The sequence below is a fragment of the Botryllus schlosseri genome, chromosome 7 (assembly GCF_051294905.1).
Source record: "Botryllus schlosseri isolate E-star chromosome 7, Bs_hap1, whole genome shotgun sequence".
In the NCBI taxonomy this organism is placed as follows: Eukaryota; Metazoa; Chordata; class Ascidiacea; order Stolidobranchia; family Styelidae; genus Botryllus; species Botryllus schlosseri.
Genome location: NC_137242.1, coordinates 11874551 through 11902510, shown reverse-complemented (window position 1 = coordinate 11902510; position 27960 = coordinate 11874551). Strand labels below are relative to the sequence as shown.

Genomic DNA, 27960 nt, shown 5'->3' with positions numbered 1-27960 from the left:
TCAGCAATAGTGGTAAATAATGCTAGTCAATAAATTATATAACAGTAACTCTGAGCCAGACTTGGACAACTAGAAAATTGTCAGCTTTTCTAAATTAGATTAGAATTAGAATTAGAGCTACACATTTTTTTCAAAATTAGATTAGAATTAGAATTTGAGCTACACAATTTTTCCAAATTAGATTAGAATTAGAATTAGAGCTACACAACTTTTTCCAAATTAGATTAGAATTAGAATTAGAGCTACACAGTTTTTTCCAAATTAGATTAGAATTAGAATTAGAATTTCTGAATTCGCAAAAACTTTGAAATTGAATGAAATTTAGAATGAAAAATAAATACAACAAAAATCAAGCTCAGTTCATATCAAATCACAGTGCATTCCTATAAGCATGAGAATAGTTAACGTCTGTACATCAAGCTATTGTCTCGGTTTGCAGTATACCAGGGGTCACCAACATGCGACCGACGATCTGGTTTGTGATTTTGGAAGAATGTGATAAAGCATTTTGAAATCTGAAATCGATTTCAGTATCAAATTTGTGTAATTGTTTCAAAATGAGCTATTCGCCTGTACCCAACAACACTATTCCTCACTAGCTGAAAAAACTTCGGTCATGGAAACATGGGTGAAGAATAAGCTGGTATGAGCATATTGCCTTGACGTACAATGGCCCAGACACTACCAAGACCGAGGCGCTTATAAAACGGCCTATGGATTTCCTACAGCAAGATCAATCTTTAGCATGAGATAGTCTTTCAGCTCTAGTAACATGTCTGCCTATCCCTAATATCGGTTCGTAAGTCACTGAAAAGTCTGGTCAGGTATCGCGCGCAGCTCCTAGTTCAAAACTTAAATCAAATTTATGATCATGATATTTCGTGTTTTATATGTAGGCCTACTTCCGGTACTTCCTTAATAGACTATTACTCCTTTTGTGGTAACCATGTCAATCGCCTATGTTATTGAGCGAGGCGTTTTACTAACGTAAAGTTTTAATAGCATATATGCTATAGTTTCAACTGTGTTGGCTATTTTGTCTCAATATTGCATGATTCCGGCCCGCGGTCTCTACGAAATTTCAAAAGTGGCGCGCGACCCGTTTTGAGTTGGCTACCCCTGCAGCTCTCCTGCATGGCTGAAAATTCGTTCTGGTGGAGCTAATGTTGCAGTCATGCCACGAGTTCTTGAGCAGATGCCTTAACATGCGGAAAACGGTTTTCTCTTTTCCAGTAACTCAAAACATCGCAGTACATGCTCTCACGCTCTGCCTCGATCACTTTCCACTTCATTCTTTAATGTATATTCATGGGTTCGATCCATTCTAAAGCAAGCATCCTCTTTTTTCTTGATGTAGTTAAGGGCATGAAAGTGAACAAGCCTGTGTTAACTGTTAACTATCTCTTTTTCTTCCCTGCTGTTCTGTTTGTGATCGAAACTAGAATCAGTAGTATGTTGTTCGCGGACTACACGCTATACTATGCCAGCATGGCTATTATTCGTCACAATAACTACTATGACTATACGGTGTATGTAAATAATGCGTTGGCTGCTTGGCACTGGATTTTCCTGTGTGAGACGGATATTCCTGTCAACTCGCTGCAAAATGCCGCGGACAAAGAGGGATTTTCAGGAAAACAATAAATTAGATTAGAACTAAAATTAGAGCATGAGAACATTTGACAAATTAGATTAGAATTAGAATTAGAGCATAGGAACATTTTACAAATTAGATTAGAATTAGAATTAGAGCATTGAAACATCTCACAAATTAGATTAGAATTAGATTACCGGCATTTCGCTCTAATTTAGTGGAATTAGACAACTAGAATTTTCTAGTTGTCCAAGTCTGCTCTGAGCCCCTGGATGATCGAATCTGTTTATTGTGGGAAATAGTCAGCTTTTGGGCGGCCCAAATCGGTATAAGCGGCGGTTCTATTAATTTAATCCGCCTAAGACACACAATTTACATTGCGAGACACAAGACACATTAGCGTGATGCGATAAACCATAGGTTTTCAATCTTTTTTTTTACCTCGCGGCACCCTCTGAATGAGAAAAAAACAGTTCGCGACACCCCAGCATTCTGAGTGCACCGAGTTCAAGATTGTGCAAGCAATAATGACTGAAAAACGTCACCAACCTATCCCATATAACTGTTCGGCCCCAGATTCTGATGGTGGTGACTTAATAAAGTCATTATGTTCGGCCAGGCCTCGTCGCCTGTGATGACCTTTTTTAGTCACCGTAATGGAAGTTGGCGTAGCAATGACATATAAAAAAAATATATATCCTTAGTCATAGTGGTAAATTCACCGCAAATTCATCGCCATCTATACGCTGGGGGCATCGGTGGGATTCCGAAGTGTTGGAGATCAAGATCGAACACTGTTACATATGTGGAGCGTACGTATGTCTTGTGTATCACATTGTATATTTCAGGCATTTAGCAGTGTGCCGCGCCACCCCGTTTGAGATCCAATAAACGGCTAGAAGGATGTCGAAGCGACCGAGTATACGATATCTTAATGCCGTCTTGTATGAGATCAACTATAAAGGAATCATATTGTGATATATTGCAGTTTGTGATTTAATCGCTGAGCGGGGCCTACGATATTTACGGCCTTATCTGGTACATGACACTTGCAAGAGCTAACAGGCCGATGCTCACAAAACAGAAATTCGCTATTACTATTGACGTAATAATGGGCGAAAGTTTTGATAGGACGATTACTCTCAACGTCACAATCGGCGATTGTCTCTATTTCGCTTCTCATACCGGACTCTTCGCATTTTGAAGCGAGTTTTCGAGTTGAGGGTTGACAGCTATGTTTCAAGCTGCCGTTTTTACTGTCTTATACTATTAGGCAGGCTACAGTAATGCGATTGAAATACTCTGTAGCAGACCCCTCAAGTTTGAGTTGAAGTTTTTGAGCTCGTCGCCGCGTTTGAAATGTTACAGGATGATGCCGTGATTAGCTAAATGGTCCAGGGAAGATATTCCGTATATAGTGTAGTGGAAAACGTTTAGCTGTCGTTTTGACCGGATTACTGCGTGACGTAGGATACCGCTATGCAGTGCGTATTATGTATATGGTGAAGAATTGGTGGCGAGCTTCATGTGGCCTTTCTTCCAGTTAATTTTGACTGATTGTATATACTTGGTGACTCAGGTTTAGCTTAAGGTAAAATAATTGATAATGGTCAATAAATGTTGTGCTTATGGTAGTATGGCTGGATATTTGACAACTAAACAAAAAGTTTCAAGTTCCATTTGAGGATTTGGAGTTACAAAAAATGGATATCTTTCGTGAATGGATGTGATTGGAAGCCAACGAAGAATTCTGTAATTTGTGTGTTGCATTTCGAAGCAAAGTACATTAAAGACTGTGGCTTTCGAAAAAAACTGCTCTTGGATGGAAAACCAGTTCCTACCATCCGATCGGAGCATGAGCTGCAACGGCCATCATTGATCCCGACTATGACCCCTTGCAGAAAACCACCGAAGAGAAGGATATTTCAGAATGATCAGTTGAAAGATTTTGAGCTGTCTGATAAAATGAGCAGTTTATAAGATTTGACCGAGTCCCACACTCCAGAAAGCTATACCATGTACAAAAGAGGGTACCGTAATCAATATGTAATTTTCTACCGTATGGAATTCAATCATGACTAGGTGTGGCGTGGCGCATTATTCAACTTCCCGAAATATCTCAAAAATGTATCAGAAAATCCAAACACAATTTACTGGAAGAACTTTTCGAGCCAAGAAATTTGTCTTTCCTCCATTCTCATTAGCCGTTGATTCTTCAGGTGTATCATCACCCAGCGAATTTATTGCATGGAGCGATCTTAACAAAATCAGCGAATCTCATGATAATGATTCGAATTTGCGGAAAGCGCCAAAAGTGATATATGCCTCGTTACATCCAAGCAATAACAAGCAGAATCTCAACTTAGCTCTTGCTCCATTCTATGAGTCGACTATTGCAGCTTGCAAAAGTTACTTGCCTCTCACGGAAGATATGGCATCATTCTTGAACCTGATTAATGCTTGGTTGACGATTCTCACGGTATAGGCAAATGTGTGGGGGGGAGGTTTCTGGTTGGTTCAACAGAAGTTACCAATTCTGAAAAGATGATACTGCTCTGTTCCATCCTAAAAATTGACATCAAGCTCAACTCGTTTATACCATTTCAAAAAAGTCATTGAAGAAGTGGCTATTGAAATTTCTGAATCATTTCTATCTCCTTACAGTGAGAAGGTGTCGTGCGTAGTTGCTGGGTAAATTGTAAAGCAAGTTCACGCTATTTCGACTTACTCAATCGTGGGGGACTGCTTACTCCCTCAGAACCACTTGCCGAGTTTGTTTCATCCAGTTTTTTAATCCTAGATTGTTCTGATAAAATCATCTGCCCTCACCCTAAGTCGCAGTGAATAAGTTTTGCATCGTTTATTATTACTATTATTATTTTTTTTGGGGGGGGGGGGGCTTTGCATGTTATGATCATCGAGATCAAGCTTTGAAATTGGCGACAAAATCATTGTGAATATATATTACAATAACAAGCAGAAGCAAGTTAATGCCTCTGTGAGAAAAATGCTTTAAAAACGGACTTTAAAACAACGACAGTTGAGCAAGACGTAGCTTGCATTCTTCGGTGATGCATTTCATTCTCATTACCGGTACCTATGGCCGTAGCTTGTATGCTGCAAGTTTGATTTTGATACAAGTTGGTTATTGCAAGTAGTTTCTAATATGACATGTGTACCAATTCTTCTTCACGTGCTTGAATTGATTTTACCATGCAATAAAATGGTTTACATGAGCAATGAGCATGTCGGTGTTTTCTCACTACTTAGCCGCTACTTCTGCAATCGGTGGATAACTGCACCTACGAGGCTGTTTCTTGTCACTTTCTTACGGTAAGGTACTAATTTGACCTGTTGTACGAATACATACAGCTTATCTGAGGCGAGGCGTCTGTCTGGTAGCGAGAAGCGAAATCGCAAATTTCTGTTTTGTGAGCATCGGCCTGTTAGCTCTTGAACGCATAATGTACCAGATAAGGCCGTGAATATCGTAGGCCCCGTCGCTGGCCTATATATTTAGAGGTAGTTCCGTGTCCTATAATGACACAGTAATGGTACATACAGAATATAGATCATGATCAATTGATCATGCGCTTGTTCCATCCCGGATTCTTGGAGAACAAACTATGTGAGCGTATAATAACGTACTGTAGCCATCTTTCGCGCTAGCTGGAAATATAGGCGGTTGTTATATTATGTAAAGTTACAGCGGATATGGCATTTATTGGAAACTATCCAATAGCATTCCACATGATGTATAAATCAATCCTATATTGATATAAAATACAACGGAAGCCAGCACTCATTTTTTCACGGATTAAGTCATTTCGTCACAATCTTCTTAATGGAGTTAAACTTCCCAATACAACAAAGCTAAGCTACCGCCAGTAGAAAGCCCCCTGAAACTGCCGCCGAAGAACACGCCCTTCGCACGCCCATTCCATGCGATCGCGATTCGAACTATACAATACATATATACTCCTTGGTCGTCGCGCGACATTCGAGCAACCTTCCGGGAATCTCCTGGAATGTTTGTGACGGAATTAGGATGATGTCAATATATGGCGTCACCGTTTGACATCACACTAGAGGCGGGATTGTTTTGCTCTTGTCTTGTCCAATCGTACTCGCTCCAAGGATTCGGGCGATCTTCTTGATGTCACGACCTCATGAGCGCCCTGAAATCCGGTGGCTGATGCAACGAAACTAATTCGGATATATAGGAACTAGGAAATAGAAGTGTTTCAGTGAACAATAGCTAATTTTGAATCCAAATACATCCCGAAAACTTCCGTAATTGATACTGATTCAATAGGAACTCTATTTTGAAACTTTCGAGGCCATCCGTCGTACACTCCCATATAGAGTTTGATAATCGAAAAATAACAAATATAACTACCTTCGCAGCTCTGCGGGGGTGTAGGGTGTGTACAGAGACGACACCGTCAATATTAGGGTTACCATACATCATGCTTCAGGAGGATTTGTCCTCCTTTTCCAGGTTTTTGAAAATGTCCTCCGAGGACGCCTAAATATCCTCCTTTTTTTAAATTCGTCCTCCTTTACAGCTAAGATAATGGAGAGATTCGAGTGAAAATGGACACAAATGACGCTAAATAGGAAATTCGGGGTTCAGTCGAAAGTTACGACCGTTTTTTAGTCTACATTACACAGTTTAAGTAAAACGTGTGCAAATCGGGAATCGAACGAAAGTGATGACCTTTTTTTAGTCAACCCACCAAATTTTACAGGCAAAAATAGCGTAATCAGCGGTTTTAGTTTTGATCCACTAACTTTTCTGATTTGGTAAAAGTGTCCTCCTTTCCCGATTCCAAAATATGGTAACCCTAGTCTATATCCGACCACCCCCAGGCTTCGGGTAACGTAAAATAGAACCATCACCATCATTCTTTCTATCCAGCAGCAATATATTGCGCCCGGTTCTCTCCAGAGCAATCCAAACTCGGAAGAGGCGCTTTGGAGGCGGGGTGATGGAGTGGTGACGACGTGGCATGTTCTGACTGGATGAAATCAAAGTAAATCCAGAAGGTTACTGGCGATTGACTCGGGGAATGACACCGACATTGGTTCATCTGGTCACTCCTACTCCTCCAGCACCTATATAACGGTGTTCAAAGCAGTACTAGAGTAGTTGATTCTGCGTAAGTAGAATAATTCTAAATGTTTAGAGTTGGCAGGTCGCCGCATAGCATTCGAACTACTCGCATTGTAGTGCTGATCATAATGTTTCGAACGCTCGCCGTGATTGGCCTGCGGTATTGTCACAGTCAAAGATAGTCATGTCATATGCAATTGTGTAAACAAATTGGGAATTATTTTCAGTTGAGCGAAAGTAATTTTATTTACGTGATAGGGACTACCTCGAACATGCCGTATTTTAACTCTCCAAGTGTGCCCCGGATACGTCGATGGAACATACATTGTTTTATGATAACTTAGCAGTACCAAACAGTTTCAAAATATGAGAAACGGTATATCGTTAAATAAAATGTAGCACTGTAGCTAAGTTGAATAGTGGCTGGGTGAAGATGCTCTGTCTTGTCATTCCCAAATCCATATTTACAATTAGCTCATGTGGATTGGCTTGTTAGTAGGCTTGAATTAGCAAAGAGGAGTTGTGAAGTAGTCAATTTTAATCGGAATTATATTTATAGTGCAACACAGTCGTTCTTAAATAAGTGGAGTGGGTATATACCATATAGATACAATACCACCTTACGAACAATTAGAGATTACATTCCAAGATCTCGAAGTAGCCGTTAGCGCTACCACAAAATATCGTATAATTCCAGCGATGTGACTGCGTGAATTAGACGAAACAATAACTTCATATTGTTAATTTATTCACTAAAAGCTTTCGACTGACTCTCGTCACTAGCGAACGTCAGTAATGCGGTGAATATAATTCGAAATGTAGGATTGTAGGTGCGTTGGCGTCCGTCATTACATCTTTGACGATAGAAATTGTTTGAACATGGAGTCACTCGTTGCTGTGACGTCAAAGGATGACATGGAGCGTGGTACTTTTTCTTTCTCTCGAACGTGGTACGATCCCGCCGTAACGGAATCGGAGCGAGGTTACTATCGGACAGCCATAGCAATTATATGTCGCCTCGCCGGTGGAATTCCATCAGTCTGGGTCCAGTCGGGATTGTTCTGGGCATGTCATATCTGGATTTTCTGCTGTAATTGAGAGTGGGCAATGAGCAGTTGGCATGCGACACTATGCGTCAAACCAGTTAACTAATTTGCCGTGCCAATTTCTCGGATTGAGATGTGCTCGGGTGGGCTATTTCTCGGAAAACCATTAAGTATCGTGCTAGACCGGTTTTAAAGTGGTGGCGTCTATTGGCACACGAGAGAATCCTACTGTTGAATCCAGTAAAATCCAAAAACTGACGCAGAACTTTGCTTTTCAGATATTTATTATTTATCAATTATTTATATATTTATTTCCGTCAATCGACGTTGTCGAAAGGATTCTACTACGATCCAACATGTATTTTCTACCGTCGTATCGTAGAATTCAACTCACCAGAGAAATGCTACTCAGCCATATGAGCTTACTACTGGCGTGTGTAGCGTACTTCGGAGGTACGCTTGCCTATGATAACAGAAAAAGTGCTATCGATATTCACGATGTATACTTTTGTAGAAGCCGTGCGTGGCGGTAAAGCCCACTATAGTGGTCGACCCCAAGTCTGCTACGAAAATATCGGCTGTTTCCGACACTTCGTAACCGATCCGGAAAACATGCCTCTGCCTATGTCCCCAGAAGATATCGGTACCGAATTCATTCTGCACACGAGAGCGAGACCGGAGGAAAGGCGAATCATCGAATCGACCGAATCTTCGGTTATTGACGCCGGCTTTCAATTGAACAAGAAAACCAAACTCATCGTACACGGGTTCGCTGTAAGACAAACATTGTGCGATTATGTCGCGGCTTTTAGTAACTAACCTTCGTTTTTTTAGCCGATGCAAGACGAGTTAGCGGATTTCGTGCCGAGAATGACCAAAGCGATCCTGGCCGCGGACGATGTCAACGTAATCATGGTGAATTGGGTGAACGGTGCCAACCTTGAGTACGATCAGTCAGCTCAAAACACCAGAGTTGTGGGCGCTGTCACGGCACATTTGATGAGAGTTATCTCGGTAAGAATTTTGAGCACTTGTCTTTTGAAATCTGTACTAATTTATCTAACGCCTTTCAGGAATCTTTCAATTACGACCCTCAGAACTTCCACGTAATCGGGTTCAGCCTGGGAGCTCACGTTGCCGGATTCTCCGGCAAAGAATTTCAGAAACACCACGCCGACCGTGCGAAAATCGGCCGTATCAGTGGTAAGTTGAGTTTATCGGCGCGTGACTCTACAATGTTCGAAGTTTATCATGTGTGAGAACGCGCGATTGATACGCAGGGGTGAACTCATTGTTGATTCTTGCTTTACAAGGTCTCGACCCAGCGAATCCTGGTTTCAATTTCGACAACTCCACCGTTCGATTGGATAAAAGCGACGCTGCGTTCGTAGACGTGATGCACACGGACATTGAGACTGTGCTTGTCATGGGTAAGCAATTAATATAGTATACATGGTACAGTGCGGCACACAATGTTTCGCGTGCTGAAATCTGATTGAGTAGGCCTATCTATTGTGATAATTTCTGTCGCGTGGTCAGACACGATTTTTTAAGTACTGAAAATATACGCCTATTTCCAGCAGAGTTATATTTCAACGAGAATTATTGTTTCGATACTCTTTTCCCACACTGGAAGGCTTGGAACCTCGATAGTGGTGATACTAGAATACTTAGTTCGGAACCAAAACCTTAACTCGATTGTCCAGCCCTAGTAGTATGCAGTAATAGTGCGATTATTGGAACGCCCCCAACAAAAACAAACAATTGAGTGTAAATTAATATACTTCCGATCTGTTCCGCACACGATGGGGGGTACGGAATTTGTGTTTCTTTTGTTCGCGACACCCGATTTAGGCACATTAGTGTAGCAAGCTCTATTGATATCTCCTGGCTCATGTTTCATAATAGGAGTATACTATTTATATGATTGTTTGTAAACTATCGTTACATCGCAATTATATCCTTTATGAGGTCACCTTAAGGGTGCCCACAGTGATGGCCGCCCATTTCACGCCCAATTTATGAAAAGTATGTGCGTAACCTAATGACGCGGAAGTAGAGTATCAAAAGTTATAATTTGACGAATCACGGACCATTTCCATGAATTCCGTTACTTTTTCACAGCCGGCGGTATGAACCGAAATCTGGGCCACGCTGACTTTTACCCCAACGGGGGCAACGATCAGCCGGGGTGCAATTCGTGGAATTCTCTCTTATCAGTTACTGGTAAGTGTTATACTTGACCTCTGGCGACAAGACGTTGTCGTCACCATTACTTTGCAAATATATTATGACGTAAATCATCTCTTCCACGCGAGCCAATCGGCGCCGCGTGCCAAGTTACGCCCTTGGCATATGGCACACTGAATTAGTCATCACTGTATTCTAACATATCATATCGTTTCTTTGGAGTGGAGCGAGGGCTATTTGCTGGCACTGGAATTTTTAAAATTGGTTCAAGGGTGGTAAATGATAGACGCATTGTTTCTGGTGACTCTCGATTTATCGTGATTACCTTGCGTTGTCCTTGTGGGTTGTGCGTTCTATTTCTGGGCGCTGAACAAAACGCCATGTGATACGACATTTCTCACAGTGACACGTCACTATATGTGAGTACATACTGACACGCTTCATCATATAAACTCACAATGGAGTTGTTAATAGGGAATGTTTGCTAACGTGTCAGCAATAAAGGCGTGATAAAGGCTTGCGGTGCCGCTTAGGCTCGGAATACTATTGTTTGATCAGAAATTCAAATTTTTCGGATTGACGCGACCTCTAGCAAACCCACTGTCCGACAGTAACCTTCGCCACAGTTCAAGCAGATTTTTCACAGTCAAGGGCGTCGTTATTTGTACGAAATCGATGAGAATTCGATACGGTCGCGGAAAGTTCACACGCGTCACGCGAGGTTAATTCCAGTCTGGTAGCCAAGACAACGGTGTCATTCGCGTGCTTTGATGGGATGCATCTGAAACTCTCACAACCTTATCTGTTTTTAATCGCACGTAATCAATTTCCGTGCGATATGGCCTCGGGATGTCGCGTATCGATTAGGTTACTGGCGGTCAAATGCATTCTCTTTAAAATTTAGGCCTTAAGGGTTCATTCCCAATCTGATTTCGAGGGTTATCTTCTCAGGCGCCGCTAAAGCTACAGTCTGCGACCATTTGAGAGCTCCCGAATATTACATCAATTCCGTCAACTTGTCGAAGACTTGCAGCTTCGCGTCGTACAAATGTCACAGTTACGCGCAGTTCAAGGTGAGGAGAATCTTCGAAAGCCGATTAGGATTACAACCGTTAGAAATCTTCCGTAAACTAACGATATCGCGCTTTATTACAGAGCGGCAGGTGCGTGCGATGCGCTGGCAAGGCGCACAGGCGAAAGAAGGGCGGCCGAAACAGGTGCCAGACTATGGGATACTGGGCCAAGCCTACTAATACCAAGAAACAAGTCCAGTATTATCTGCAAACGAGCGAGAAAGCCCCTTTTTGTGGTAAGTACGCCGTTTTGGCGCCGATAAGCCGATCGCGCGGCCCGTGTGAATATGCGGAAAAACTCCCCTTAATTTTACCGCTATACAATATACGTTCACACTAGCTTCGGTTCGGTGTGAAAGCTCACTTATAGGATTGTTTAGGCGTGACTTATAATAGTACAATCGTTTGGGGCAATGTAGACCCAGATTTACTTGGGAAGGGTGGGTAGGAATAGCCAAGGTTTTTGATTCAAATCGACATTTCGTCCTTGTCTTTTACAGCGAAGCACTACCAAATTCAAATGCACTGGCGCAACGGCAGCGGAAGCACACCCGAAGGATTTAGAGGTACTCTCTACGCGACGCTGCACGGAACCAAAGGGAACACTAAGGAATACGCGCTCAACGGGTAGGTGTTTTAAATCGTACGGGCGAAGAATAATTTGAACTCGGACGTGATCGAAGTAGTCGGAGTTGGTACTAATAAAGTCGGAGTAGAAGCATGAGTTATCCTTTGATCAGTTTCCATGTCAATTTCACCCGAAAAGCGACGCAAACGTATCCCAAAACGGCGTTCAACGTTCCAGATACGAAGTATAAAAACAGAAGTTTTGCCAAAAAGAAACTTGAGTATAATTCGAAGTACTATAAAAATATTACTTGGGTAAGCAGTGCGAGTACAGACAAAATCTAGCCGACCACTCTTTTAAAGTACTTCGTTACTGATCAGTGACCGCCTCTGTTTGAATTACATTGCGCGAATCACGGGCTGTATCGTTATATTAAACCTTGTATTCTTTTCGCAGAGGTACATCCTTTCACATCGTTGCTGGCAACACCTCTCGTTTTCTGGTGAGCCACGACTGCACCCAGGACATCGGGAGAGTGGTCAACGTCACTTTCCGGTGGGAGCGTCCCACGTGCTGGACCTATTACTTCTGCAAGGCGGAAAACCTGTACCTGAAGCGGATCAAGGTCTTCGACGCGGCGGCCCAGAGGCGCCACGTGTTCCTGCCTCTCGACATGGACACCAACGAGGACAACGCGAAAGACGTGTTTGCGGTCCCGGCCGGGGAGCAGAAAGTGCTCACAAAGAAATCTGTGATAAAGAGGGATCATCCCGAAAAATTCGTCCCTGTCATCGTGCCAGAGCTGGCGGCAGTAAACAGCGACGGCGCGTCCGTGCGCCGAAGGCACAAACGAAAAGGCCGGAGGTCTTCGTGAAGGGGTGATAACCGATTATCCGGATGTTTCTCGCCGGATTTGGGATATCTACCGGAGGGAGGATAGAGTGTCCTCGCCTCGAAAGCGAATGCACTTCAAAAGACGCGTGAAGGGATTAGGCAATGTATCGCGTCATGGCGCAATCTGATGGCGGGAAGAATGATGAAGACGCAACTGTATTGACCGCGCTACGTGCGGTCTGTAATTTATTTACGCTCAAGTTATTATATTTCACAATTTCTGTGGCGCGACATATGGTACGATAAGACTCTATAGGCGATTTTTGATGTATTCAGTACTGCGGTTGTGCGATTGGTTGTCGCGCGCTGCCCTTACTGTGATATAGAATCGGTTGTTGGTTAGGCGATGAATTTATCTCCTATGCGTACTGTGATTAGTATAAGTTGAATGTGCGGTTCGCTGTAGCGCTGCGTTTCCGTAAGACATACTATACGACTTAATTTGTTTTCACTGCTTGATTTCTGGGTTCCTTCTATTTATTATTTATTTTCGTATGTGTGCAATCTTGCCATTCGATACTTCTTCGGCGTGTGATTTCTTTTATAATAAAATGGAAATGTGAAATATCGCCGTTGTCGTGCAGCGTAAAAAAATGAAGAATTATGACAGACAGCAGTTCATGTTGATTACTCGTAAGGAATACCCGTCGGACCAATGCAATTTGTCCGTGATTTTGACTCAGATGGTCTTCTGCTTGCCAAGTTGTTTGTGGAATCCATGGTGTTTGTCGTCTGCAATGGTCATTTACACCGGGCCGATATTCCGTATCTGTCGACTTGTAGCACAGCTCACTTATAGGCTTTTTAAGACAACGCATACACGGATGAGATGGCGAGGGAGGAACCCACAATCGATTGGTGTTGCAGCCGTGGTTATACCACAACGTTATCTCGCTTGCGAAGTGTGTGGTTCTGAGCGATTCCGCGATGTAATTGCCGAGTCACGTTTGGGCAGAGAGGGTCAGTAACGATGTACTACTTTTTAGGAGTACTCAAGTAGGTTTTGACTATTTGTACTACTTGCTTAGGTCAGACCTTATAATAGAATATCTTTTACGAACTTGTTCTTGAGTAGAAATTTACGACGTGTCTTCAGTACCAAAGATAACTACTTCGACAACCTTCTGCGTTTGGATTAGGGCGATTTGAAGCTACTATTAATATCTGCAGGTGTAGGCCGTGTAGAGGTAGGCCGTAGGGGTTTCACGGTGCTCTATATTGTGTATGTATTTCCTTGTCCACACGCAGCGCATATAATGCCATTTCTTTTTCTGGTAATCGTGTGCTACCGGGGATATCTTGATATTCCTACGTGCTGCATATACAAATAGTAATAATTTAAGTTCATGATAAGCTTCGCATTGTTAAATTCATTGATTTGGTGTTGATAGCGTTGTGGCGACAGACAATTTAAATTACATACAGGCCGACGAGCTCCGAATATCGCCAACAATCACGAGGAGATTACGGATTGCCGATATAAAAATATGGCAGCATTGTTACAGCATGTCAATATGTCCGTAATTTCTTCATAATAGAGATATGATACGGACTATAACCATAAAATTTCATAACTGCAAGGACAAGCCCTCAATATAAATTCAATGATATAGCCTATTCGTTCATCACCCATGGCCTTGTTTATTAACTATCGTATCCAATACGCCTGCGGACTTTCGAATTATCGTCTGCGGTCTGGTATTCAGTATATACCAAAATATTCCTGATGAATATTTTGCGATAGTTATTTTACAAAATTATATCGTGTCCGGGTCAATGAACTTACGTATAGCGACTAGGCTACATCATGGGTTCAATTGAACGTGCCTGCGACATACCTCTTGTCCTGAGCATTCACCTATACTTCAAATCAACCGAAACGAGGGAGTGCTCCCTGCTACCGTGTAAACGTGTAATATTTTCAAAAGCTTTAATTGAAAGGCGGTATTCTTCCTTTCGTTATTATAGCGGTATGTGTTAGGCCGTGTTGTTGCGGTATCTAAGGTATCGGTAGGTAATCGGTATGTTTGCAATGTAGGCATGATTGTAGTGTGTTCGCCTGGTATGATATATCAAACTTCCATGATAGAACGATTGAGCTATTCAATATCCCAGGCACGACTTGAAGTGGTTATTCTAAAAACAGAGCGCGTATTGTCATATCGTTCTCATGCAGTCGATTACTATGTACGGTGGTAACCCCTGAACTGGCAATGCATCAATCTTCGTGAATTCCTCGATGTATTTGTAAGCGATTGATTGCTATTTAATTAAGTGTTATCGTTCTTGCCCGATTCATTCACCCATTTTACAGAAAAAAATCCAAACTTTCCTGATACATATTTCAGATAATCACATGAGGCCGAGGTCGACTCAAAAATTCTTACTGCAGTGTTGAAGGTTTATCTATAGGCCCCTCACCATCCGACCCGGTTTCCATCTTTTCTATTATCACGAGCTGCTTGCTACGAATTTTGAAGCTCACGGATCCCTGGATCATTGAACTTGGCGATCGATTTCTCAAAACCAAACACTGAAAATCAGTGTGCAAATACATCCTTATGCTAATATTCAGAGCAGGGCCGTGATCGCCACACCCCAAACACTTCAATTGGCGTGGGGGAGGGCGCTTCGCGCGATTAGCCTTCATCGAATTTCTCGATTTTAATATGAGTGCATACGTTGACATAAAAATAATAATCATATGCAGAAATGAGTCCAACGAGAATGTCATTCTAATATCGCAATAGGTCGTTGTCATCCCTTATGGTGGGAGCAGGACTGTTAGGAACCGGCATTTGGAGCAAATATTTCCTGCATTTAAAGATAGCTCTGGTGCTGTAGCGAGCTACCGACCCAAATCTATACCCTTCGCGTCACATACTGTAAGAAACACTGGCGGAATGGATTCCGTTCTCAGCTTCAGATAAGCCGTTTGTGAAATTCCTTGCTTAAAACGATAATTATAACAACGCTAAACATGTTTGACACGCTAGTTGAAAATATTTTGACATTAACATATTGTGACACGTTGCAAGCGACAGGCTGCCGACCCCTGATATAGAATATCAGCCTGGCGTAAAATGACCAATGCAGTTGACACAACATGACAACTAAAACAACAACAACAACATTGCTAATGAGAATTAATCCTCCCAGTTTCGTTTGATTGAAGTAGGCCCCAAAAGTTTTGCACGCAAAAGATTCATTGAAAGATAAAACGAAAGTGTTGGCTTTCGAAAGTGGAAAGCAAACGGAAGCGAAACCCGCATCGATAACAATACTCATCAAACGTCATGATTACACTTGCAAAATATGATGTTTATGTAAAATATGCGGTCTTTTGTATATTCTGAATTGTATGTATTGGCTGTCTTCTGTGGTAGAGAGCTTAGGTACTACCCGTTCGTCTATGTCTCTGGTATGCAGCACTCATCCCGGTTATTGGGTCGTTCAAGAGTAATCATTTACCTGTATGATGCCAACACAACAACCCTCTCCTGCTTTTATCGCCGCTCTGTGTCGCATACAGTCTCCTTGACAGCCTCTCTTTCCTGTATCTCAAGTAGCCTAGATCTAAGGGTTTGAACGCATATTGAGTTGGAAGATAGGAAACGATATTTAGTGGGGTAATATGTGATTTCTATATGCAGGTATGGACCGAAAAACTTTCAGACTGACTATACACACGTTTGCTACACATATTGCAGGAAATGAAAACAGGGATTTTAAGAGTACTGCATAGGTAATGTTTTGAATTCCGTAAAAAAAAATATAGCCTATCTACATGAAGTTAACCACAGTCTATCAGGCGCTGCCCGTGCGTCTTTATGTTATATTTGTTGTGTCTACAAATACACGCACATTTTCAGTAACCGGCAGGTATTTCTAAACATATCGACCGGCATATAATTTCGGGGTATCATTTGTCGGTACTCGGTACCATACTACAATAGTTGCAAATGTGTGTAGGCGAGGTGCTCGAGGGAGAAATGATTGGGCGCGTGCAAACGATTTGGCAGATTGTCCGAAGATTCTATCTATCGTTTTCAGACGAAATTCGAATGAATAAAATATATAACATTGGCACACCTACCAACTAAGCGCGCTGTGAATGCGTCACGTGGGTAAATATAGTAAAAGTAGTGAGAATGTCGCTCGATTTTGCGACAAAGCAAGCCCAAGCTTCAGATCTTTCTGTACCGTTGGGATGTATGGATGTATCGTATATTCAAGGCACGTTTTGCACTCAATAGTTAAATTCTAAACAAATTCCTCTACGACCAACGTCTCTATAGTATAGAACTTGGTTCGTGTTCAAAAAAAGGAAAACATCGGGTTATCGCGAGGATTCAAATGAATTGAGTAGCAGATGGAACATAATTTTGGCTTCTCAAGCATTTCATGTCTCCTTACTGAATATCAATGCGCTGTGTATGTAGGCTATTACGTCGAATTCTATCGGAACGCCAATTCTTATCGGACTGAAATCAGAATTATGAAACGAGGGAGATGCGACAGATAGTAGGTCGGTCGGTCGGTCAATCAATTAATAATAAATCAATCTCCGGATTAGGATTTGGCAGTCAGCGCCGAATTGCGACGGTTAAGCTTTTCCACTGAGCTTTGCGGAAAAAACATCAACAATCACGTGTCCTCGTAATCATACGCACATCGCTGGCTTCTTGGTTTTCCTGGATTTCCACAGAATTGACTGGTGGTCTCCAATTGATTTACATGCATCGGACGCATGGGTTAGAGATTTGATTACAACCTAATTCAATAATTGCATTGCTCATCGCCTACTATCTCTGAGCGAATTAACCACACTTCACTTACATCAAGGCCATCCGAGTTCCCAGTCCGGAACTGGCAAAGGACACGTGCGTCTCATGTGATTTGGGTCCAAAGACGAAGCGAAAAAAAAATGGTAAATTTTCCCCCGACTTCGGTTGGTTAACTAAAGAAAAGGTCAAGTTCCCTGCTCAACTCCAGAAATACAGTTTTTCTTTCACACGATAAGTTGGTTGACTAAATTAAAGGTCGCCACTTTCGTTCGATACGGATTTTCTGTTTAGCGTCAGTTATTCTCATTTTCACTTGAATCTATCCACTATCTTAGCTCTAAAAGTTGTAAAGGGGGCGAATTGCCAACGAGGGGGACATTTAGACGTATGGTAACCCTACAATAACTAAGATAACTTAGCTGTAATAGGCCCCGACGACGCATTTTCGTTATATATAGTCTTTTGTTGAGACAATACGATCTTGGATCGGGCGGTGAGGAGGAACTCTTGCGGCTATGGGGCTGGTAGCATATCGAAGTAATGACAAATCTAGTCAAACGCTACCAATGCGTATCCTATCCACATACTCGCGTAATTGTGATACAATGGTGAAAACAGGATTTGTAGATTGACACCTGGCCGACCTGGGCAAGTCAGATTTCATTTTATTCCCTTCTAATTTACGACTTGCCACGCACGATTAATTCCGAATTTGTCATCACGCTGTCATGCTGGTAACACGCACTGTCGAACAATTATCCTGTGCCATTCGCCTACCTTCTTTCCTTTCATTGTATCGCAATTTTTGCAGCTAATTGAGTCGATAAAAGATCATCACAAATTCAGAAATTCAAGAGAGAAAGAGAGAGAGAGAGAGAGAATTCATTTTCATCTGCACCGTCACGGTTGCTTCGGCGATGGAGATGCAAGCACACCGCAGTATTGTTGAGATATCCGGCGGTGGCTATTTTCTAAATTCAATCTCTATTTTGAGCTTAACCCTATAAAGTAAGGGCGGGGAACTTCTCCGGTCGGCGGGCCTGCTGATATAGGAAAATGGAAGTACTTGGCGGGCCGGATCGGGGAATCGATTCATTAACTGCGGATTTATCCACCTGTACAAGGATTAATCGTATATTTAATGTAAACTTTAAGTTTAAAGCATAGAGACCAAAAACAGTATTTAACAAATTCATTTGCTTATAATGTACTTCAATAGCTTTTTAAGTCAATCAGACATGTGATCGATCAAAGCTGTCAACAATTAGGTTCTTTGAACTCTGGCTGCATGTCGGATGTAGAAACCCTTAGTAACGACTGCACGTCAACAACAGTTATATTGGAACGAAACCTTGCCTGTTTAATATTCCTGGTCGAAAAAGTTTGCTCGCAAATGTATGTATGTATACCCGAACAGAACAAGCAGTTTCATGGCCATTGGCCATATTGTCAGGTTGGCAATCTTGGATTCATTCTGTGACGCATAAAATTTGTCAATACTTTCATAGTAGAATCTCGCTTTCAGGATAGAAACTCTCTGCGGGCCGCTCAAAATCCCGTCGGATCCGACCCGCAGACCGTATGTTGCCCGCCCCTGCTATAAGGCCTATAGACATGGCCGTTGTTTAAAGTATGTTTTTTATTTTTTTGTTTGTTTTTTATTAGCCATGTCGTCCCAAACTTTAATTGTGACGCCACAGTGGAATGACATTGACAATTGCAGATTAGTATAAAGTGACTCCTTTGTCGAAAAAGGCTTCCGACCTCCGTCTTACACGGACCACAAAATATCTTTACCAGGTCTACATTGTAATGCAGTATTTTTACGATCGGCGCTCATCAGTATCAGAACATCCATTCCGTACCAATGATCTAAAACTACGTGCTATAACTGTTGAACCTACAATTCTGAGGGCCACAACCATTCCATATCGTGTTCGTCGACTTTATCGGGTGAAAATCGTCTCTGTGCTCATACTGCATGTATTATCGAAAGTATTCACACATGTATGGCATAATTATACAACTTTTGAAAAAAATACCACGGTCCTGTTCTCTTTAAAATGACAATGTTTTAAAACACTGTTTTAAATGCAACCCTATATGCAACACTCTCGCTTGTCATCAATCATGAAACATCAAGTAGACCTAAAAATAAGGAGCATAGTGACACAATTATACCCGTACAACATACCGCAATGGTATAACCCGCGGCTGCAACACCAATGGGGTGCGGGTTCGAGTCCGGCCGAGGTCGACTTCTGAATTCTTATACCTAAGTGTTCAAGGTTTATCTAGGCTCCTCCTTGCCACCTCATCCGCGTCAGCGGTGTCTTACAAAAAGCCTAGAGGTGGGCCGTGCTATAAGTCGGCAGTTACGGAAAATAAGAAGAATATCGGCCTGGTGTAAATGACCATAGTAGTCGACGAACACCATGAATACCCCAAAAACAAACAATACCGTTTCGAGTTAATGTGACTTGTTTCTTCCTACTGAAGGCGGGGAATTTTTATTGTTTGAAAACAATGTTATTGTGTTATTCTTGTTATTCTGAACCATAGCAAAAGGACTTCAATGGACATAACAGGCTTCCAGTTCTTTTCATCCATAGATTTCACACATGCGGCTCCTGTTATGTGATATGTCTACCACCAGCACGACTTGGACCTTTGCCCGGACACGATGGGATGGGCAGAGGTATATTCAATTGTTTTTATATCAGTGTATACGTGACAAGGTGAAGATAAAACGAACAGAACGAAAGCCACCATCATAATCTGGCCAATCTGGTACAGACATTCACTCGCATGTGTGTGAAGTGTGAACCCGCCTATGTTATTCACTCAATTCGCTTCTATACTTCCCGAAAGAAGAGTTATAATCTGGCGTTTTAACAGAGAAATATTTTGTACAAGCTCACCACCATTTCTTGATAGCATCAATATATATATATAGCCCGTGAGCATTTTCTGATCGCGTGCAACGGCAGAGTTGAATTTCCAGTTTTCAGCATACTTGCTTACTTATATAACTACTGTTTCTGTTTGGTGTCTGTTACTATTGAATATTATTATATTTGATCGTGATGCAAATACACAGTATTGTGAGAGAATAAATCTTTCATTCAAAACATATAACTAGGGCAAGTTTTTACTGCACTAAAATCGCGAGAAAGTTGCACTTAATTTCGACAAAAGTTGCAGTAAAAAGTTGCATTTATATATTTTTGGAATTAGTAGGGTATGAGATACTCGAAAGGTTGTGTTAGATAACCTAGTTCCTGCAGAGCTGTCAAATTTGTTACTTTGCCATTTCACGGACATTATGGCGATACCGCCCAAAATTATATCTTTTCCCGGTACGCAGCAAGAAAATTACGCAACGCAGGAATTATTTTACCCAAAAAATCCAGACAGCATAGCGATAACCCCGTTCCCCGAAAGCAGGGCCGGCCACCCCGTACCCGCGGGCCACATGTGGCCCGCGAGAAGGTTTTGAGTGGCCCGCGAGGTAATTTCCGAAATTTTCAATGTTATCAAAAATGGATTGCACAGATTGTGAACTTGTGAGGCCAACCAAAAATTTGCACTCGCGGAAAGACCGTCGACTATGAAACCTAAGCACAAAATGATTGACGCATGTTGGTCGAAACGTTCGATATCGATATGTCCAGACGCCAATAGCCCAGTCCTTGCAAACTGAGCCCAGCGATATACAGCAGGCCCGCAGTATAGTCAGGTGACAATATTATTGACCTGTGAACTTCACAAAAATTTTTTCTGCTTCGCGCGGCTAGTTGCCCGCGCAACAGTTCGTCCATCGAATGTGACCCTTTGGCTGAAAAGGTTGGCCAGCCCTGCCCTAAAGCAAGTCAAATAACTCACTCCAAACCCCCTAGGTCGGCAAACTTGACCCAAGGTTGGTTTGAGGTATTCATGGTGTTTGGTATACTATGGTCATCTACACCAGGCCAATATTCTTCATTTTTATTCCGTAACTGCCGACTATAGCACGGCCCACTTCTAGGCTTTTTGTAGGACACCGCTAACGCGGATGAGGTGGCAAGGAGGAGCCTAGATAAACCTTGAACACTTAGGTATAAGAATTCAGAAGTCGACCTCGGCCGGACTCGAACCCGCACCCCATTGGTGTTGCAGCCGCGGGTTATACCATTGCGCTATCTCGGCGCTTGACCCATGGCGTTGTAGAAAAACTGATTCTAGCCGACTTTAACAAAATCAATAGCCTGAATAAGGTGACCCATTGAAAATGCAATTTTCGGCGGTCTCGCCTAGGCGTCCGTGAAATGGGAAACTATCTCAAATCTAAACGACAGAATTAATACAGCGATCTATTTACATATATTGTTCTAACACGGTCGTGCTTGGAAGGGGTATAGATGAATTTCTTGCTTGCAACCATTGTGTCATAGATAACACAGTGAGATGCAGCTAACCCACCATATACCTCTTTGTTATGCAAATCAAAGAGAATAGAACCATACTAGAATTAGTTTATAGCATGTTTTTAAATCACTCCTTTACATTTTGACGCAATATTTGAAAAAAGTTGCAGTAAAAATTGGTATGAAAAAATAGAGAAAAGTTGCAAAAAGTTGCACTAAAAATCCCTCCAAACGGCTGAAAACGTCATTGCACATAGATCTCGAGTCCTGAGGATCTAGGAAGCTGTCAGAAGCAGTAAAAGAAAGTTGCAAAAATTGCAAAAACTTGCCATACATATAACCTTCTGGTTAATACGCAACATCTTACGGCCGTCACATTTATAGCACTTCTTGAAGTAGAGCCATAACTACTGTAATAATGATGCTTAGCTATTGTATGCGTTTACATTTAAGCAAGTGATCACATGGACTGAATATATAATATATTCAAGTAACACTGTAACTTCAATGCCCAATCGTGACGCTTCAGGGTAAACGGCCGCCACAACGATTCAGACGTATATGTATCGGTCAAAGTGTATTGGGTATTGTACACTGTTACTGTAGAGTCAAAGAGTTACAAACATAATTATATGTTCTTCCCAAATAGTAGATTTAATCATATCTGTAGATACAGTTTGGGTTGGGGAGTCGGAATCAGAGTCAGAGTCGCGCGTCGTATAGTCTGGACCGGGGCCTACGATGAATATCGTAGGCGCCGTCTGGACGTTTTCAGAAACTTTGGACTTGGGTCGGAGTCAGAGCCGAATATTCAGTTTGTGACAGTCGGTAGTAGAGGTGGTCAAAGTAGTCAAGGAAGCTAATCGAGTAGAAGTAGAAGTACTTCATCTATTAGCAACCTAAAACTACTTGATGTAGAAGTAGAACTGACTGACTTTAAATCTACTCAAGTAAGTAAGTAGTTATGAAAACGATTGTAATTCGTTTGCATTGATTGTCAAAAGCTGAAAATTGAGCTATGCGAAAGGTGCAGAGCTTGATTCATGTTGATGCATACCAGGAGGTATCCAATTTTCAACAGCATAAGCGTTCGTCCGCATGATGGGATGAAAAGATAGTATTGATATGGAAATGCGATACTAATATTCTGTTTACTCGAACAGTACGTTTCAGAAAATATCATGGTATGACACCCTCCCCAATATTATAAGGCCCGCAGTTTAATCGAAGAGCAATACGGAGAAGTTGTATCGGATACGGTGTAAAAAACACTTTGCGTGATTAGAAAACGTCAATAACAAATATGGTGGATCGTAAATATGCCATATTGTGTAGCTTTATTTATGGAAATTAAAGGCATTACTACACTTCCTTTTATGCTCAAACATGTATGTTCTCCAGACAAAAGAACTGATATTAATTAGAACTCAAAGTACGATACTGGGAATTAAAATCAAAATATAAATCCTAGCGGAAAATGTATTTCGTTTGTCCAGAAAGTTTCAAAGGTTATGTGCTAAAACAGGTCTAAAGCTAAAAAAGTCAGAGCCCCCTGTTCCACATTAGGACACGCCATGGACTGTTGGTCTACCTACGATATAAGTAAATGCTAGATTGCGAAAAATCAGTTTCAAACGTTATGATGGGCCATATATACTGGGATGTAGTATTTCATATGGGCGACAATGCGTTGTGAACGGAATCACGCAACCCACTACCTAAATTATATTCACCGATACTTTCATTAAATTATATTGGTCACTCCACATCCATTGTGCGCGAAGTGCGACGAAAATTATGGGTTTTACTCAACTTTTCTGAAAATTAAATGTTGATACTCCGTGAATACAGCCCCGAAATTCTTCGGGCTATCTTCTTGATTGGAGAATTAAACTACTTCTACTGGACAAAATGAAAATAGCGAAAAGTAAGTAAGTAGAAGTAGCGAAAATTAGTTCTACTTGAGTAAGTACTAGAAGTAGAGGAAAACTACTTGAGTACTTCAAAAAAGTAGAAGTACTTCGTTACTGACCACCTCTGGTCGGTATAGTGATAGTCGATCCGCGAATTTCGATATTAAGGAGTCGGGAGGCAGTCGCAATGTTTGATTGGAGGCAGTCATAAGAAGCGTAGTTGCTGACACAATTGACGAAGACGCGGGGAGTCAGAGTAGCGGAAAAAATATTACGACTGCCAATTGGATGGTATCATGTCCATGATAATCACAGGGAGATCTAGTTTTAGATATCCCTGGGTAGTCAGTGACGTGCGCGTCGACCGGCGAGGTTCATGGTTGGTGAAGCACTGAGCGCTTTAGAGTCAGATTTGCAAATATATAAAGCCAAAACGGTGCCTTATTCAATTGTCATTATCCACACGCAGGCTACATAAAAAGGCACTGCGGTAGTCGTTCTTGATTGCAGTTAGATGCATAACAACTACCCATGTGAAACCGTTGGTTCGCGAAGTCGATAACCGATGGTGCACTATTTCACTGCTCTGAGATTGCCGGATTATTAGGCCAACAATCGATGAGGCAAAATAATATGTGCTTCGCGTTGCATTGTTTCGCTGCACTGTCATTGTATGCAACAAAGTCGCATTTCTCATTCCTTAGGGATTTTGAGCGGGTATGGTACTCTGATATTACAAATATTTGGATTTTCGGATTCAGTGCGACAATAGCATTCGAATAATTCCAATTAATATAAATTCCGAGCTGTGTAGGACTGTAAGTGTAGTCAATGTATCACGATTTTGAAACCCAAACTCACGTCGGCCCACATGCATTTCCACAATAAGAGCATCCATTAGAACATGCTGTTCACATGTGCCTGGGCCGGCTCTCTCGGCACGTACATATCTCTACCAGGCAAATAGAGATCACGAACTTACTGCATGGCGAAGTTTCAGGTGCGGTTTCCAATTGACTACGCTGGCGGGTGAGTCGAGTTCAACGCACATTCCTAAACTGAAAACCACGTGCGGACGTGCCTCATGTGATGACGCATTGAGTCATGCATTGACTATATACTACAGTTCGTCTCTCTCGAAATGGTTGACCGTTGACCGTCGATATGATACAGCCAGTGAGCATAACTATTACTGAACTCCATTCAATCAGGCTTGCCCCTCATCATAATGATCATTTCATTGAATTATTCATCAGATCAAGACACCACAAGATTGCGATATAATGAAAAGATAGGAGGGTGTCGAAACGACTCCTGGTGTTGTATCGCTAGATTCGATTTGCTAGCGTCTGCGATATGGTCAAGTCACATTGAATTTACCATTACGCAGAATGTAAATCAGCGTTCCCCAAACTTTTTCCAGTCGCGTACCACCTATTTGTTTTCCACCACGCTGCGTACCACCAGGATCCTGACTAATTTATTTTTAATGAAATGAACCGGTATTTATAATGTATTATAGCGTTATTACTATGTAATGCCACCAGCGCGTGGTAACAAAACACAAATTAATGTGATTCATGAAACTTTATTATTCACAATCTTGTATAAATATATATCTGGGGTATAACATTACTCACAGAACTGGTCATGTCCAGATTCAACTATAGACAGTTCGGGCTCTTGGGCTTACTGGACATTGAGACCGAGCGAGCCCCCGTGCTCATACTTCCGTGTCGAGGTAGGGATTCTCGAATCTACATTTTTGCGTGTTCCGAATCAATATGCCGTTTTGACAGGCTGGGTTTCATATGGCCGCGTTGGAAAGCTTTATTCAAAGCGCACACTGTGCAAAACATTCTTCTCAGCTCTCGGTTGCGATGAATCCATACTTATGTATTCTGGGTTCATTTCGATATGATTAAAATTGATCCTGCTTGCTATACTCGTGAAGTTGTCCATTATGCACTAGTATAGCCTAGTTAGACGATTCCACCAGTTACTTAGTGATCTTTGTTGTGATAATAACCTACGGATAGACGCCATATGCCACGCCATATGCCTACAGATACACAAGATGTGTAAAAGTAATTTCAAAAGTGTGAATAGCGTCTTGAATTGCCTCAATCACAATCTTTTAAAATTCATTTGGTGTCTCAGATATTTCGATCTGTAGATGTCTAACATGTTTATTGTTTAATCATCAATCTGCGGTAGACCTGCTAGTATTTTCATCAGCTCGCGGTGCACAATGCGATACGCAGGACACGATGCGATGTGATGAATATATACAGGAAGATGTTGAAACGACCATTTGAGATTAAAAATTCCGCATAGTTACTATAGGGATGGTGCCAAACCCTGAAAGGTTCTGGTTCGTGCGAACGCGAAACTTTTTAGAAGGTTTTATATGTTAACGTGAACACGAACCCACGGCGTCACGTGACGCCATCTTGCATATATTCTAACCCTACATTTTCGTAAAGTAATTTAAATGTACTTGTACAAAATGTACATGTATTGTACATTGTAAACGACACCTATAGCCACCATATATACCACATAATGCCACAAGCTGAAGTAAAAACCGACTTCTAAAGCATCACCAAATGTATCAACTGGAACAATGAAATAATTCCATAAAATCAATATTTTCCGTCGATTTGCCAAAACTTTCGACGAGGATTTGCCTACGGTCCAGGCTAGACCGGACAATGTATTTGTAAGGCGTCAGACTATTACTACATTGCTATTGATCAGAATGACCTACCGGTTTCTATACATGCTACAGATATTACCTTAAAATTTAGTTTTTATGATTTAAACATATCAAATCAAGATTTACATTAATGATCAATTTCGTTGATGTCAGTCATTGATGATAATTGTTGTCGCGGGCCAAGCAGGCAAGCTCACGGCAGAGAGTCAGTAAAAATTCACAAACGGAAATCTAAATATTACGAGCAAATATTTCCAGCAAAGTAAATAAAATGTTTAAAAAGGATAAGAGAAATGCATGCTCGTTTAGTGCTGTTCGGGACTGTAGTGATTTTGGTGGTTGGGATAACGCTGGAAATCAAACTAACCCGGAAAAATAGAACTATATAACAGAGAAGTGATGTAACTATTGTGAGAGCTTCGTCAAATATAGTTGCAATAGCAAGTATTGAAACTCTTTCTGATGTAATCTGATATTGCCATAATTTCGACTCCATATAGTCACCTAGCGGAGAATAGACAAGTACCTAAGTTGTTAAGCCACTCCCCACTACTAGTTGTCGTCCACACGACCTTTGAGTACACGCTGGTACCGCAAACAATAATCGAGACATCAGTGTAGTGGTGGGCGTCGGCACCGTCTACACAGGCGGTCCGTGTTCGATTCCCGTCGTTGGTGGTTATTCTGGGCTCCTCGTCCCCCGTATAGATGTTGTTACAGCGACAAAAAGCCCAGAAAAAAAGACCCGATAATGAGAGAGAAAGAGCAAGAAGCAGCTTCCAAAAACGAGCGACGAAGAAAAAATAACATCGAAGAAGACTGTGACATCGGGCACTACGTCGAGGTGGATTCCAGTTTGGTTGGTCGTTCGGTCTCCCCTACCATATGTCCCCATTCCTTGCTCATTTACATTAAGGTTACCATATTTCTGCATCCCAAATTCCGGACACTCTTTAGCGTCCACTAGTGGATTTCAGAATGAGTTATGACGTCACACTAGCAAAGCTTTGCTCATAGACTAGAGGTGGTCACGATCCGGTCCAGAAGTAGCCTATGTCGATGTGTGTTGTGTAACCGGGACCGAAAGCACATGCTTTCAGCCCCTTCCCGCCCAAATAAACAATCATTTTGAGCCCACACTATAGTGTAATCTATGCAACTTCCGGGGGTTGTTATAGGAATCTGGTTTCTATATGCATCTGGTCAATAAATTATTTGAATGAATTCAGTCAATAATATTGGTTGTTCCATATATTACTATATAGATACTACTCTCCGCCCACATGATCACAGTTTGCTGGTGGAGGATGATGAGTTCGAAAATACAGGGAGCGTAATTGCACATCGTTAAGTCATGTTCATGTCCTACCAATAAGATTGTTTATCAGCCTTATGCCGGTGCGCACCACTGAGATTTATATACACCCCACATCCTGTGGATACCAACTTTTTATGGTCGCGACTCCGTCTCCAATTTGAAAATGTTCCGTTGCCCAGATCAAAATTTGACGAGCTGATTACTATAGAAGTCAGCACCTTTGCCCAGATTTACTCACGGTCTATTTTGGAAGGTGATTACGTTCAACATATACGCAAACCTCAGAATAAAGGCAAACGACCCCCCCCCCGTTTGGAACCACTATCTTTGAACAAA

The 27960-nt window shown here is 41.7% G+C and overlaps 2 protein-coding genes across 5 annotated transcripts in view; one reads left to right on the top strand and one right to left on the bottom strand.

Annotated features, from left to right (window-relative positions):
• LOC145442220 (alpha-tocopherol transfer protein-like) overlaps window positions 1-27960 on the bottom strand; it is a 234018-nt gene that overhangs the window by 143072 nt on the left and 62986 nt on the right. The gene's annotated exons all lie outside the window — the stretch shown is intronic.
• LOC145442694 (pancreatic lipase-related protein 2-like) lies at window positions 7588-13048 on the top strand. 2 transcript variants are annotated; one of them, XM_080320677.1, is made up of 10 exons: window positions 8001-8209; window positions 8271-8530; window positions 8591-8770; window positions 8830-8959; window positions 9070-9186; window positions 9881-9982; window positions 10898-11019; window positions 11102-11255; window positions 11520-11646; window positions 12044-13048. In XM_080320677.1, the coding sequence occupies exons 1-10, from the start codon at window positions 8113-8115 to the stop codon at window positions 12459-12461; spliced, it is 1707 nt and encodes a 568-aa protein (XP_080176803.1). In that variant the 5' UTR covers window positions 8001-8112; the 3' UTR covers window positions 12462-13048. The 2 variants fall into 2 exon arrangements, with proteins under 2 accessions (XP_080176804.1, XP_080176803.1); XM_080320678.1 differs by lacking the exon at window positions 9881-9982 and having other exon boundaries at window positions 7588-8209.